The sequence below is a fragment of the Anastrepha obliqua genome, chromosome 1 (assembly GCF_027943255.1).
Source record: "Anastrepha obliqua isolate idAnaObli1 chromosome 1, idAnaObli1_1.0, whole genome shotgun sequence".
NCBI classification, from domain to species: domain Eukaryota; kingdom Metazoa; phylum Arthropoda; class Insecta; order Diptera; family Tephritidae; genus Anastrepha; species Anastrepha obliqua.
The window spans coordinates 18978617-18991468 of NC_072892.1; the positions used below are offsets into that span (position 1 = coordinate 18978617).

General features: G+C 39.1%; 1 protein-coding gene across 1 annotated transcript; it reads left to right on the plus strand.

The window, feature by feature from the left end:
* Positions 1 to 989: 989 nt before the first annotated feature.
* Positions 990 to 12366, plus strand: LOC129236297 (uncharacterized). The gene is made up of 5 exons (XM_054870598.1): positions 990 to 1027; positions 9136 to 9350; positions 9411 to 9901; positions 11711 to 12077; positions 12150 to 12366. Exons 2-5 carry the CDS (start codon positions 9143 to 9145, stop codon positions 12335 to 12337), a joined length of 1254 nt encoding a protein of 417 aa, XP_054726573.1. The 5' UTR covers positions 990 to 1027; positions 9136 to 9142; the 3' UTR covers positions 12338 to 12366.
* The last annotated feature ends 486 nt before the right edge of the window (positions 12367 to 12852 follow it).

Consider the following 12852-nt stretch of genomic DNA (forward strand, 5'->3'; position numbering starts at 1 on the left):
ACCTGATAAAGAAACTTTCAAATGCCATTATGTGAAATGTATGTATGTATGTATGTGCCTGATTAGGGGTATGCAGGCCGAATAAGGTGAAGTTACAAATCGGTATACCCGAATACCTAAAAACTAATATCGAATTACCGAAGTAGCAAATCTGATAAAGTAGCAGAGAAACTCTGTATTATATCCGAAATTCGGTTTGTATTGATAAGTAAAAATTGTGTTTATTTTGCTATATTTTTTGTGGGTCCGAAAAAATTAAATAAATTTATTTCTCATATTACCACGAAAGAGAGGAAATAAGTGCGCTCAGACTTAGAAAGGTAACTAAGTTACTGAATACCGAATCGCAAAGTCACCAAACTGGGTCTGCATACCCCTTGGTATAGTTGCGCTGTTTGACGCCGACGCACATTTACATTCGAACGCACAAAGAAATGAGGTGCAATTAGAGATAGTTAATCAAAATTATCAATCAAACAATATGAGGAGTACTCATGTTTCCCAAATAGGAAACGCTTTGCTTATCACGCATTGATAATATGGGCATACATTCATGCACAGGGCTGATATCAGCTGGTCCCACCTGCCATCGCATGCCATGACCGGCGTTTGCAGGGGGACAGAGCGAGCACGAATAGATGAACTGCCACTACGGAAGAGTGTTGTTGTACTTTTATTTCCATTTATACAGGCCAATTGTAAATTGCAAGAAGATATATTAGACACAATTACCATTATGACTCGCATCGAATTTGGGCTAAACGTTTAAGGCTAAAAGCACTCAGTCAATACCGCCAACCATTCGGCAAACATTGGGTGCGCCCGTTGCAATAAAGTAAAGAAAAATCAAAAAATAACTCAAAAGGAATAGGTAAATAAATGTTGTTGGTATGATTTTTAATCTTTTTTAGCTATTAAGTGTAAAAAAATCATTCCGATTGATATAAAGTCATGGAAGAGTGCGCAAAAATTTCCAGTCAAAAAAACTGGCTTCGCGGGCAGTTCAATTCGGCAAGTGCAATTTAAGGTACAAAATAATTAATTTCTGTTTTATTTAAAAAACACACAGCAGGTGATCCGTGTTTACAATGCAATTTATTTTATTGTCATTGCAAGCAAAATGTAAGGACTAGTGAACAGAATGTGACAACCTTAAAAATCGATAGTATTAACATTTTGAAAGGCTGATTGTGTATACCCGTATGGATAATCCCCTCAACTTTAGCCTGATAGGACTTTTAGTTAGTAAAGCTCACCCTTCTCAGCCTTCTACCAAGAAAAGCGTCAACCTGAATTTTAAGCTCGGTAAAAGCGAACTCAACTCTATGTGAAAGATTTCTTAAACGGAATAACCTTAGTGTGGTTAAGTTTCAAGGGCCGGTGTTCATTTTGAATAAAATAAAATCTTGTTTGGCAATTATTGTCATTTCTCTTTATTATGATAATATTGGTATGGCTCAATTACGTATAGAAGAAAATATCGGCCAAATGGCCGCCGCGGCCTTGGCGGCACACCTCCATCCGATGGTCCAAACTTTCGATGACTCTGAGTCATAATTGAGGTTCTATGCCGTTAATGTGCCGAATTATCTCACCCTTTAGATCTTCAATTGTTACTGGCCTTTTCTTTCAAATAACCTCAAAGAAAGAAGTCCAACGGTGTCAAATCACATGATCTTTGGCGGCCAATTGACATCGCCGCGACGTGAGATTATTCGGCCATCAAATTTTTCGCGCAAAAGAGCCATTGTTTCGTTAGCTGTGTGACAAGTGGCACCGTCGTGTTGAAACCACATATCGTCCACATCCATATCTTCCAACTCGGGCCATAAAAAGTTCGTTATCATCTCACGATAGCGAACACTATTCACAGTAACTGCCTGACCGGCCTGATGTGCCTCATCACTGAAGATGATTTTCTTCGAAAATTGGTCATTCACTGTTGCCATTTCCTGCCACCATTCTGACCATTGACGACGCTTGAAATGGTCAAGAGGCTTTAGTTCTTGAGTCAATTGCACCTTGTAAGCGTGTACCTGTAAATGCAAGTCTTTATGCATAATGTTCATCAACGACGAACGTGAGAGGTGCAATTGTTGGGCACGGCGACGAGTTGAGGTGGACGGCTCTTCAAGCACACTATCGCGAACAGCAGCAATATTTTCTGCAGTACGAGCTGTACGAGCATGCACTGGTGTTTTCACATCTCCTACAGACTCGGTTTGCTCAAACTTTTGCACAATTTTTCCGATTGTACGCACATTTGGACCATTAAATTGAACGAAAAAATCACGAAGTGCGCGAAATGCATTTTGATTTGAACGCCCGTTTTCATAATAAGATTGAATAACTTTAACGCGTTGCTCGATTGAGTATCTTTCCACGGTTCAAATTGAGTTAGTCTGAAATTCAAAAATGTCAAATGAAATGCCGAAAAAAATTGACGTTTACTATAGGTGTGGTTCACATTCAACATCGGGCCTTGAATTTTAACCACCCTTTATATGACTTATACGGGAGTGCGCGAAACAACAATGTAATGCCTGTGACTACTTTCGTTCCGTCAAATAAGGGCATGTATGCACTCTACAAGTAAAGTTCTTTAAAATCTTTTAAATTATTTTAAAATCTTTATTCTAAAATCTTGCTTAGCCTAACACTTAACTAACGGCTTATTTTTAGTGGTTCTTATACATACATATATTTAAGAGGGAAGAGTTAAGAGCGTGCGACACCAAAATGTGCATGAAACATAAAATGATAGAGCAAATTTTTCTAATAGCACAAGCATGCACGCCACAAATAGGAGGAGGACCTCAGCCAAACACCAAAAAAAGGTGTAAGCGCCAATTATTCTTTGTGTGGGTGTGTGTATATATATATATACTTACCCTGCAAGACAGCTGACTATCATATAAGCACTCATATTATCATCATCACTATCCTCAGCCAACTACACATTTTTGTTCTAGCCATGAGAAAGTTCTGATAGTTTCCCCTTGTCGGTGTGATATTCTATCTTTCTTTTACCAATAGCAATTTCTTATAAACGAAAAATATATCTACTATGCTCTAAACTACTCATTTTTGTCATCAAAAAGTTATCAGCTCAGTTATCATTCTCAACTTTTAGCCAAGCATCTACTCATTCGGCTATGGCGACCTTACAACAATAAGATCAAAATTTCACACTAGAACTTTTTTCAGAGCAGCCACATTATAAATATACAAATGAGTTGCCTTGGCGTTTAAAGTACAGTAGATATATTTTTCAATTATATGAAATTGCTATTGGTAAAATAGAGATAGAATTCATACCGAACAGGGGAAAAGAATATCAAATGAAATATTTGATTTCCCCATTAAAAAATGTTGTATATGCTATTCTGATAATTCCAATACTCGAGAGAAACTTCAGTACTGAGCCTAAGTGGAATTTAACCTTGCGTATATTATTGGATGGGTGCCCGGGATTTTATTACAGTTGTTCGTCAGTGCAGGGCATGGGTAAAGTAGGTGACTACAGAATCTGCAGATCTCACATGAAGAAATTGTCAGTTTAATCAAGTGCATTTCAACCTTCAATGTCCAGTCAAATCCCCAGAAACATTCACTTTAGGTTGTTCTCAGATAAGCTCACACATTTCTCAAGGCTTTTATGGTCACACGAACATAACAGTGGTCTGGGGTGCTCAAAACAGGTTGATGGTACAGGTATAATTTCTTACGCACTTATTTTCCTCCTTCAATAGCATGAATACGAGGGTCGTTTGAAAAGTTTGTGCAAAAATAAAAACTACTTGATTGTTTAGGGTAAACCTATTTTTTAATCTCTCGAATCAAATTCAAATTGAGAGACGAATAGTAGCCCGAAGTAACCGAGGGTGCCAAGTAGTAACCCTACGAGTATTTCCATTAAATTTGCGACCGCAATTGCCGAGGCTTGAGCAGGTGCCTTGTGGTGATGGGAAAAGGAAAATCACTCGACTTCCTCGATTGAAACGTTTGACAAACACAAATAAATATACCGATCTGGCTAGAAGTTGGTGTGTACTCTAAGAAATGCTTCTAATTAAACATAATCGGGATATGCGCCATTAGTGCCACATCTCGGACTTTGCACGGACTTTTCTAACGCCCCCGTGAAGCCACTTTGCCTACACCACAAAGGGTTCCGGAGCTATAATATGGGCTCATGCTCCTTTTTTGCACGTTCATCAGCCATCTCTTTTATTTCAGTTTTTCAATACGACCCGGTACTTATAAAAACCAAACCAGAGGTGATCAGCTAAGTGGTAGAAAGATTTAAGTCTTTAAATTGCAGGAAGTAATGCTTCGCGGCCGTCGTAGCCGAATGGCCTGGTGCGTGACTAACATTACGGAGTACGTATGTTCGAATCTCTCATGGACCAGCAAAATTATACAAAAAGTGTTTTTCTAATAGCGGTGCAATGGCAAGCCTTCAGACCATGAAAATATATAAAATTTCCACAAATTTCCAAAACTCCGGTTGAAGCGTAGGGCCAGACCAGAGCCATGAAAAAAGTTCTTCATAAAAAAACCATTTGATGCTCGGAGTCGGCTTAAAACTGTATATCCCTCCACTTGTGGAACAACATCAAGACGCAAGCCACAAATACGAGGACGAGCCAATTATTTATTTTTTCCTTAATTCTTCGGTTGGGCTTAGCAAACATTAAGTTATGTCTCTAGCCCTCTGTATAGTATTTATTTTCTACTTGTTTTTTATACAATAAACTTCGTGTCCAAATGTTTCGTGAATCATCACGAGGTATTCCTAGCGCTCAGTGTACATATAAGAGGAGTGTTCAAAAAATGTGGTGACTTCTTATATTTCTGAAAGAATATTTATTTATTTATCTGCGTATTTCTATTTAACCACCTTCAGAGTAATCCACCTCAGATACAATACAGTTGTGCCAACGCTTTTCCCAATCCTCGAACCACCGCTGAACAAAAAGCACTTCAGTATGGCCTGAGCTCTTCGAACAATACGGACTTTTAATAGGTATTTTAACAGTAGTCAGTTGAGTACGATGGTTGAGGCAAGTTTAGGTTGAAGCGGTTGTCCTGTGGGACACACACAGGCTCATAGCCCATTGTGATGCCGCGCGGGGAACTTTAACTATCACGCCTAAAACCAGTGTGTGCTTTTTAAAAATTTTAGAACAGAACTGAGATCTTCCAATTCGTTAAAAAATTGTCTGCCTAGAATAGTTAATCTCCGCCTGGATAGAGCAGGCAATGGCACAGAAGATGCAAGATTATCTCTTCCTGTTCCTTATCAAGACATCTTCTACAGAAGTCATGTGCTCTGTGTATACATGGATAGACTCGCCCTGTTTTACATCGTCTCGTGCCCATTCTTCTCTTGAGAGTAGGAGGGTCGTGAACGTTGTAATGGCAAGTGTAGGCGGGAGTGCATAATCCACCAATCCGGGAAGCTCCAAAGTGCCAGCCAGGATTTTGGTGTGATAGTTCTTATTTGACCACTTACTTGGAACCTTGTTGCTGTGCTACGCGCGATATATTCTTCCTGCAAATCTACCGGCAGGAAGTTTAACGTATGTACATGTGTATATGTGACATTGATATGCTTTCGATGGCGTGGTTGACATCGCGCCAGTTATAAGAATAGATGCTAGTCTTTGAACCTCGTCAAGTTGTTTGATGTCCCCACCCTTCTCAAGGGCATTCCACCATATTACAATACGATAGTAGAGAATTGGCCTAACCGCTGCTGTGTAGAACTCGTGTATCATTCTGGGTTCCAATCCCTATTTCTTTCCAATTCTGTGTTAGTCTGTTGACAGAACTTTGTTGGAGATCACATGATGTTGGAAGGTGTTTCCCCGAGATTGCTATTACAATATCAGCGGCATATGATATTATTTTACCTCCCATTTTTTCAAGTTCTTGTAGAAGATTATTGACAGTTAGGTTCCACAGAAGTGGAGATATTACCCCACCTTGGGGTGTACCCCTGATCGGAAATTTCGTAGTGAATGTGTCATCCAGATTTGCGCTTGTCATTCGCCTCCACTAGCGCACTGTTTTCTCCCACTGCCTACAGGGAAGTTGTAATTGCTTCCGGATATATACTATATTATTGAAGGCATCCTCGAAGTCTAGAAAAGCAGGTTGAGGCAAGATTATGGTGTTATTTTTGGCCAAAAAATTTAGATTTGTATACATTTTTTTTCGTTAGCAGAAAATCATCGTCCGACCCTCGTGATTGTCAGTCAAAAGTAAACATGGCACACTCGCTATATAGTTGAACCTGTAGACATCTGTTCATGATACAAATTTCTCCACTCTCCACTCTACTTTTGAAACACACTTCGTATTTCAATAATCATTTAAATATGTTTGCATATTTGTGTAAAAAGTGCGGCTGCTGATAAATAACGAGGCTGACGTGCAATATAAGAAGTGCGCATGCCATCTCTTTCGAATGCCGGACCTCTCACCTCTGTACATAAATAAATTAGTGTAGATTTCGTCCGCATATAAATTGTTTTTTTTTTCTTGTGTCGAGCAAGAAGCGTTAAGTGCAAAAATAGAGCAAACCAATTGAGCAGGGTAAGGATGGAGGAGGGCATATATGTACATATGTATGTGCAAGTACTGCTATGGAGATTGTGAAAGTGAAATATGCAGCGCTCTTGTAGATATTTGTGTTCATATAAATTTGATATTTGCAATCAACAGCATTGAAGTAATTAAGTGATTAATTATTCTATGCATGTAATCATGGCGCGATTCCATTAATGGCAGCAAGGCTAATTACACAAAAACACCACAAACATGATTCACATAAAATACTCTTATAGGGGAATTTTTTAATTAGCTCAAGTGAGTAAAACACAGATAGAGCCTTCTGAATTAAAAGAATATTTTAGTTATGCAAGTAGAAGCTTTGCGTTCTGATATTTATTTACTTTAATATGAAAACTCTGAAACGCTTTTTAGCTATACTATGAAATGAGCTATGGAAGTAAAATTACATTGTCTCACACCATTAGTTATTCTACAAGCCATGGTAACTCTTGTACTATGGCTATATACCTGGTTTCAAATTGAAGTGTTGTGCAGTCAGGCAACATCAAATGTTAAGTGTCTCAGATTTTATTTATTTATTTTTTTTTATTTATTCAAACGAAATAAGAAGCACTGGTTTCTAATTTTATTAAATAAAATTAAAAAAGATGCTATTTCTATGTTGTCAGTCCGCAGCAGCTCTAAATGTTTGTGAGTCTTTACAAGGGAGATTTTGTATGGAATATTTCACCCTTAAACGAGGGTTGTGGTACATTGTAGCTCCGCCCTCGCAAATAAGCGACATCTACAAGTCAACTTTTTCGTTGCCGCGAAAGAAATGGTTCTGTACTCAGGTGCGTTAAAATAACGAATAATCAATCGAGAAGAAGCAAATGATTACAAATCAAGGCGAATCGAGTATCAAAGGTGGCGCCATTAAAAAACAGTCACTTTATTTTTCACGATTTTGACAAGTCTGACGTCAGCTCCCTTTGCAATATAAAGTAAACGAACAGAACAAACAAAAGTAGGGGAAATTAAAAGTTTGTGAAAATTCAGCGAATGGCTTTGTGATTTTGTGATTTGTGAGATTTAAACTAATCAAACTAAAGAAAACGAAGTGCCGCGTGTTAAATTGTGAAATCATAAATTCCAATTTTTTTGTTTTTTATTACACACATTTAGGTAAATATACAGTAGGGCGGGTCGATTTAAAAATCGCCCATTGCACTGTGAAAATTATACGAACGAAAAATCCCACTTTGACCCATTTAGAGTGCTCCAATCGAGTCCAAATATATGACCGACCCCCACTAACTTTAGACGGCCGATCCACTCATGCCAGTGGCACACCCCGTGGAACTTCCTGGGGGGTTCCCCATACAATCATTTCAAACTATCACCATTTTTGGCCTTTACATGAGAAAAGAAACTGAAAAGTTCGACCCAAATTGGGGGACATCAAAATTCGTTTTAGAGGTATGGTTCCTTCGGCAAAGTTTCTTATTTTGATCCCTAGAATATGATTTTCACAAAGCAATGGGCGATTTTTTAACCTCCCCACAAATCGACCCGCCCTAATATACAGTGACTCACAGCTTATTTGATGCAGCCAAAAAAAATTATTAAGGGGGCAGATACCTGTGATCGGCCATATTTTCTCTGATTTTCATTAAAATTATTTAAAATGAAGAAGCTAATAAAATTTTCTTCAAAATTGGCATACTGTTTATTTATACATTAAAATAATATGCAATTTTTTTTTTTATTTTAATCATTTAAAATGGCGGATGTACACTCAATTCTTCCTGGAAGGTCACAGTGGGGCTGCTCAGTCGGCGGGCATTGTAACATCGGCGTCAGTGGCCTGAATACAAAAAACCAAAAATTTTTTGTTTATTAATGTCATAATTTGTCACAAAAATAGAAAAAAAAATCGCGGAATAAAATGCTTAAAAAAACTTAATTTTGGTGCGAATTTTCCTACTATTTTTGCTTCGAAAAAATTATTTTTTCGAAAATTTTAAATTCACATAGAAAGTAATATCATAAAAAGGATGTGTGCAAAATTTCAGGGAGATCGATCAATAACTTTTCGAGTTACGCCGATTCGAAAAATATAGTTGTGAGAAAAAGGCGCCTAAAGTTTGAATACAACGTAACAATACCAGCGCTCGAACGCAAAGAATAGAGTCGTCACGGTCGACGATCTATAATTTAAGAAATACTTAAATTTACGTTCTAAATTTTTTTTGACATATTCTTAAAGGATTATATTAACATTTCATGAAAAAAGGAAAAAAAATTTTTTCGAAATTTTACAGGTATATGTACCCTTAATGCATCACAGAATATACTAAAAAAAATAGTTTTTATTGCGATACTAGTTCCCCCTATTTAATGTAAAACCAGATATCTAGGTGGATGTACGAGTTTCGCTTAGAGCTACTGTATGTGGATAAGACTTAAATTCATTAAGTATTTCACTTTATACGGGTTATCGCAGATTCAAGCTAGCATTATTATAAATGCATATGTTTGTAATATAAGTACTAACCAATATATAAATTCCAGATTTGCAATGGAGTCCACACTGAATGGCAACGTCGAGAATGATGTCGATAATTTGCCCGCCTGGTTGAAAACAGTCACTTTCGAAAATGCCGGACGCGCTAGTGTAGGCGAAAACTTCGAGAGCATCATTAACACGCGTTTCGAGAGCGATCCAAAAAGCAGCGTCAACTTCTCCTCTATGCTGCTGCGTCTCCATCTCGACGTAGCACTTAAAGGTTCCTATATTAATAGAAAAATATTTCCTTTTTTTCATTCTATGACATTTTTTCTTGCAGATGGTGGCACAAAAACGGTGTCATTTGTGCTTAAAACACCACACACCAATGAAATGATGTCGAAAATACTAGAACTATTGAAACTCTTCCCGAAAGAAGAGAAGGTTTACCACAGTATTTTACCGAAATTCGAGGAGTTGTACAGGCAAGTGGGAAAGGACGTTAAATTTGCACCTAGCGCGTATCAATTCGATCGCGACATAGGTGTGGATTATGTTCTGTTAGACGACTTGCGACCAAGAGGCTATAAAAATGCCAATCGAATCAAGGGTCTCGACTTGGAGCACACCAAGTATGTGCTGCTGAAAATGGCCGAGTTTCACGCCGCCTCTGCGTGTTATGTTGAGCACTTTGGCACATTTCCAGCGGAATTCACTGTGGGAATCTATACGAAGAGCAATAAAGAGCTATTGAAGGAATTCAATGCATCTGGTGCCTTCTTGGCGCAACTAAAAAAGTGGAGCAATGGTCAGGCGTACTATGAGAAGTTGGTGAGTAAGAATGTAGCATTGTGTGAAACTAGGCATCGTCTCTTAAACGAACTAGCGTTGCAAACTTGTGCCAAAAGAGGCAGTCAATAGAGGGCACTGCATATTTCTCATATCGTGACTGGCGCGATTTCATTCTCATCTTTGCGATTTGGCCTGAAATAGGCAGTGTCATAGGGGCAGAGATATCCACGAAGGTACTTGAGGTCTCCCTTTTTAATGTTATTTCATATAACTTGGACAGAAGAGCTAGGGATTGAAGGAGCGTGAGAAAACAAAAAAATAATTGGGTTACAAAAAGAATTAATTAAAATTTTTCCAATACCCGATACCAGTTACAATCTTCAGAAAGTCGCGAAGTGAGCTTGTCGCACGGGTCAGTAGATATCTCACTCATCTACGTAGTCGGTCGTAGGCCCAAAAGCAGTAGCGAGATTGCTAACGAATTGCACGGAGCCGGAGCCTCTCTCAATGTTTCCTCACAGTAAGTAAATAGATGAAACCAACTGGAATAGAACACAGATTGGCTGTACCTTAATTACCAATTACTGTACCAAAATTAAAAATGAAATACCCTCTTAGTAAGCTAAGAAGGGAACTCCCACACGACGATCGCATATTCGAGGTATTGCAGAAATAATAAACGATTCGCCTATGCCTTGATGAATGTTTATATTTGGAGGTCTGAAGCAGATCTCCAGGTGTTACATGACTAATAGAAGCGAATTTTGACGCACGAGTTTGGAAATGGAATGGCGTGGAGTCCCCAGAACTATTCGCCTCCTGCGTCTATTGTACTGGCTGGCGCTACAGGGTTTTCGAAATTGCACATGAAGAAATTGAGCTCCATCTCTTCTGCGCTTTCCTAAGAAATAAGTTGTGTGATTCCCCTTTAACAGCAGTCAGGGGGATGCCGATGACCAGGTAGACCAATTCAGTCGCCTTCCTGGCAAGCTCATCAGCAATTTCATTACCCTCTTTGTTCCTATATCCAGGAACCCAGATCAGAGAAATGCGACCTGCTCACCCAAGAGATTTCATCTCCTGTTTACAAAGTTGACTAGTTTGGATCTGCACCATGGCGTCGTCATAGCTTTGATCGCAGCCTGAGTATTGAAAAGAATGATAATATCTCTCTCGTTCCCACGTTCGCCAAGCATTTTGCATACCTGCATGATCGCAAAGACTTCTGTCTCAAAAACACTAGCAGCATTCTGCAGTTTCAAAGAAATAGATAAATTGGATTCCATTTTGGAGCCGTCAGTGAAGACAGAGGCAACAGCTTTGGTGCAGATTTTCCGCAGTCATTCCAATCCTGCCTACTCGGAAAGATTGTCTTGGCATGACCTTCAAACTCCGGCTTGCGGATTAAATTAAATTTGTAAATCACTATTGTATGATTTTCGTGGGAGTTTACTTTAGTGGTTTCCCGTTGCCTTGTAAAGAGTTTAGAGTTTTCCCTTCTTCAATCAGACGCTGGCCAACAGCCGCTTATTGCAAGACAGGCACTGAATGGACTTATTTTTCTCCAACTTGATGACGAGCATTGCAATCAAGTTCATATTTGCCTGTTTAGGTCGGCGGGTGGCATTTTATTTCCCACCTACCCTAAATATCTCTCGAGTATTCCCCTATCCGCCACTCGGGAGCGCGTCCGATGGGAGGCTGTCAACCCCACATGAAGTTGCTTGCGCCGTTATGAATATTCTATATCTTTTGACCTTAATTTATGGTTAAGAGTGATAGGACCGAGTCAAATGTGAGATAAAGATTTACGTGCTGAAATTTTCTGTTTCAATCTCCAACTTACAGGCCGACATCGACACTTACTTGGTGGATCGCCTGCTGCAGGACCAGGTTTACAATCCGAGCGAATTCAATGTACTCAACCACGGTGACTGTTGGGTGAATAATATTCTCTTCAAGTATAATGCGTTTGGGGAAATTAAAGACACCCGTTTCATCGACTTCCAAGTTGGCAAATATGGATCGCCGGCGAATGATCTTTACTACTTCATATTATCCTCCACTGCCGCGGACATAAGAATTTCACAGTTCGATTACCTGGTGCGCTATTATTTCGATAACCTCGTCGAAAACTTGAAACTATTGCAATATCACCGGCCTTTACCCAAACTTAGGAATCTGCACGCGGCTTTGCTGCGAAACGGACTGGCAGGTAAATAATGCAAATTGAATTTACAACTTTATTTGCGTGGGATTTAGTAGCACTGAGATATTTCTTCCCCAGCTTACTTGGTTGTGTCTAAGGTGTTGCCAGTTGTGCTGTTGGAGAAGAGTGGCAATGAAGGCAAGGAGAATGCCTCCCAGGATGAAAGCAAAATTAGGCTTGCTATGTATACCAATCCAAAATATGTCGAAGCGATGTCAGAAATCCTGCCGTGGTTGGATAATCGAGGCCTGCTTGACTGGAAGTAAGAATGGCAAAATGGCAAAATTGGAAAGAATAAGTGAAACTGTTTTAAAACACAAAGTATTTGCTAATAAATTACGTTGCGATGTGGTTTTTCTTTTATTTATTTCACGCGACTGGCGCTACTTATGAAATGTATCTGTATGGCATCGAGTGGTGCCGACTAGGCTCAAATAATTACAATACTATGGTGAAAAGATTTCGCAGGTGTGGCGTATATCAGGCCGTTAACTGGCGCTCAGCGAATTTGACATAAACAGCTGATGGGCTGACGTAACAGGGGATGTGTTTATAAGAAAACTGAGATGTTGTTGGTGATATACGAAAAAAAATCAGCACATTTTTACATGTGAAATGAACAGGCAGAATTTCGCTGCCGAATCTCTCAAGTGACGTGGCAACCGGAGCTGTTCGCGGAATTTTTTTTCACCACAACTAATGACCAGCTAGCCCTGTCTAGAAAGGAATGTACAACTATCGTAGGTATATTGACCGGCCACAATTTGTTGGTGGCACATGC

Bases quoted from the DNA above. Each gene is read 5' to 3' on its own strand.
- LOC129236297 (XM_054870598.1), top strand. From the start codon at position 9,143: ATGGAGTCCACACTGAATGGCAACGTCGAGAATGATGTCGATAATTTG. The intron at 9,351-9,410 runs GTTCCTATATTA...TTTTTCTTGCAG, and splicing joins TCTCGACGTAGCACTTAAAG to ATGGTGGCACAAAAACGGTG. The intron at 12,078-12,149 runs GTAAATAATGCA...TTTCTTCCCCAG, and splicing joins GCTGCGAAACGGACTGGCAG to CTTACTTGGTTGTGTCTAAG.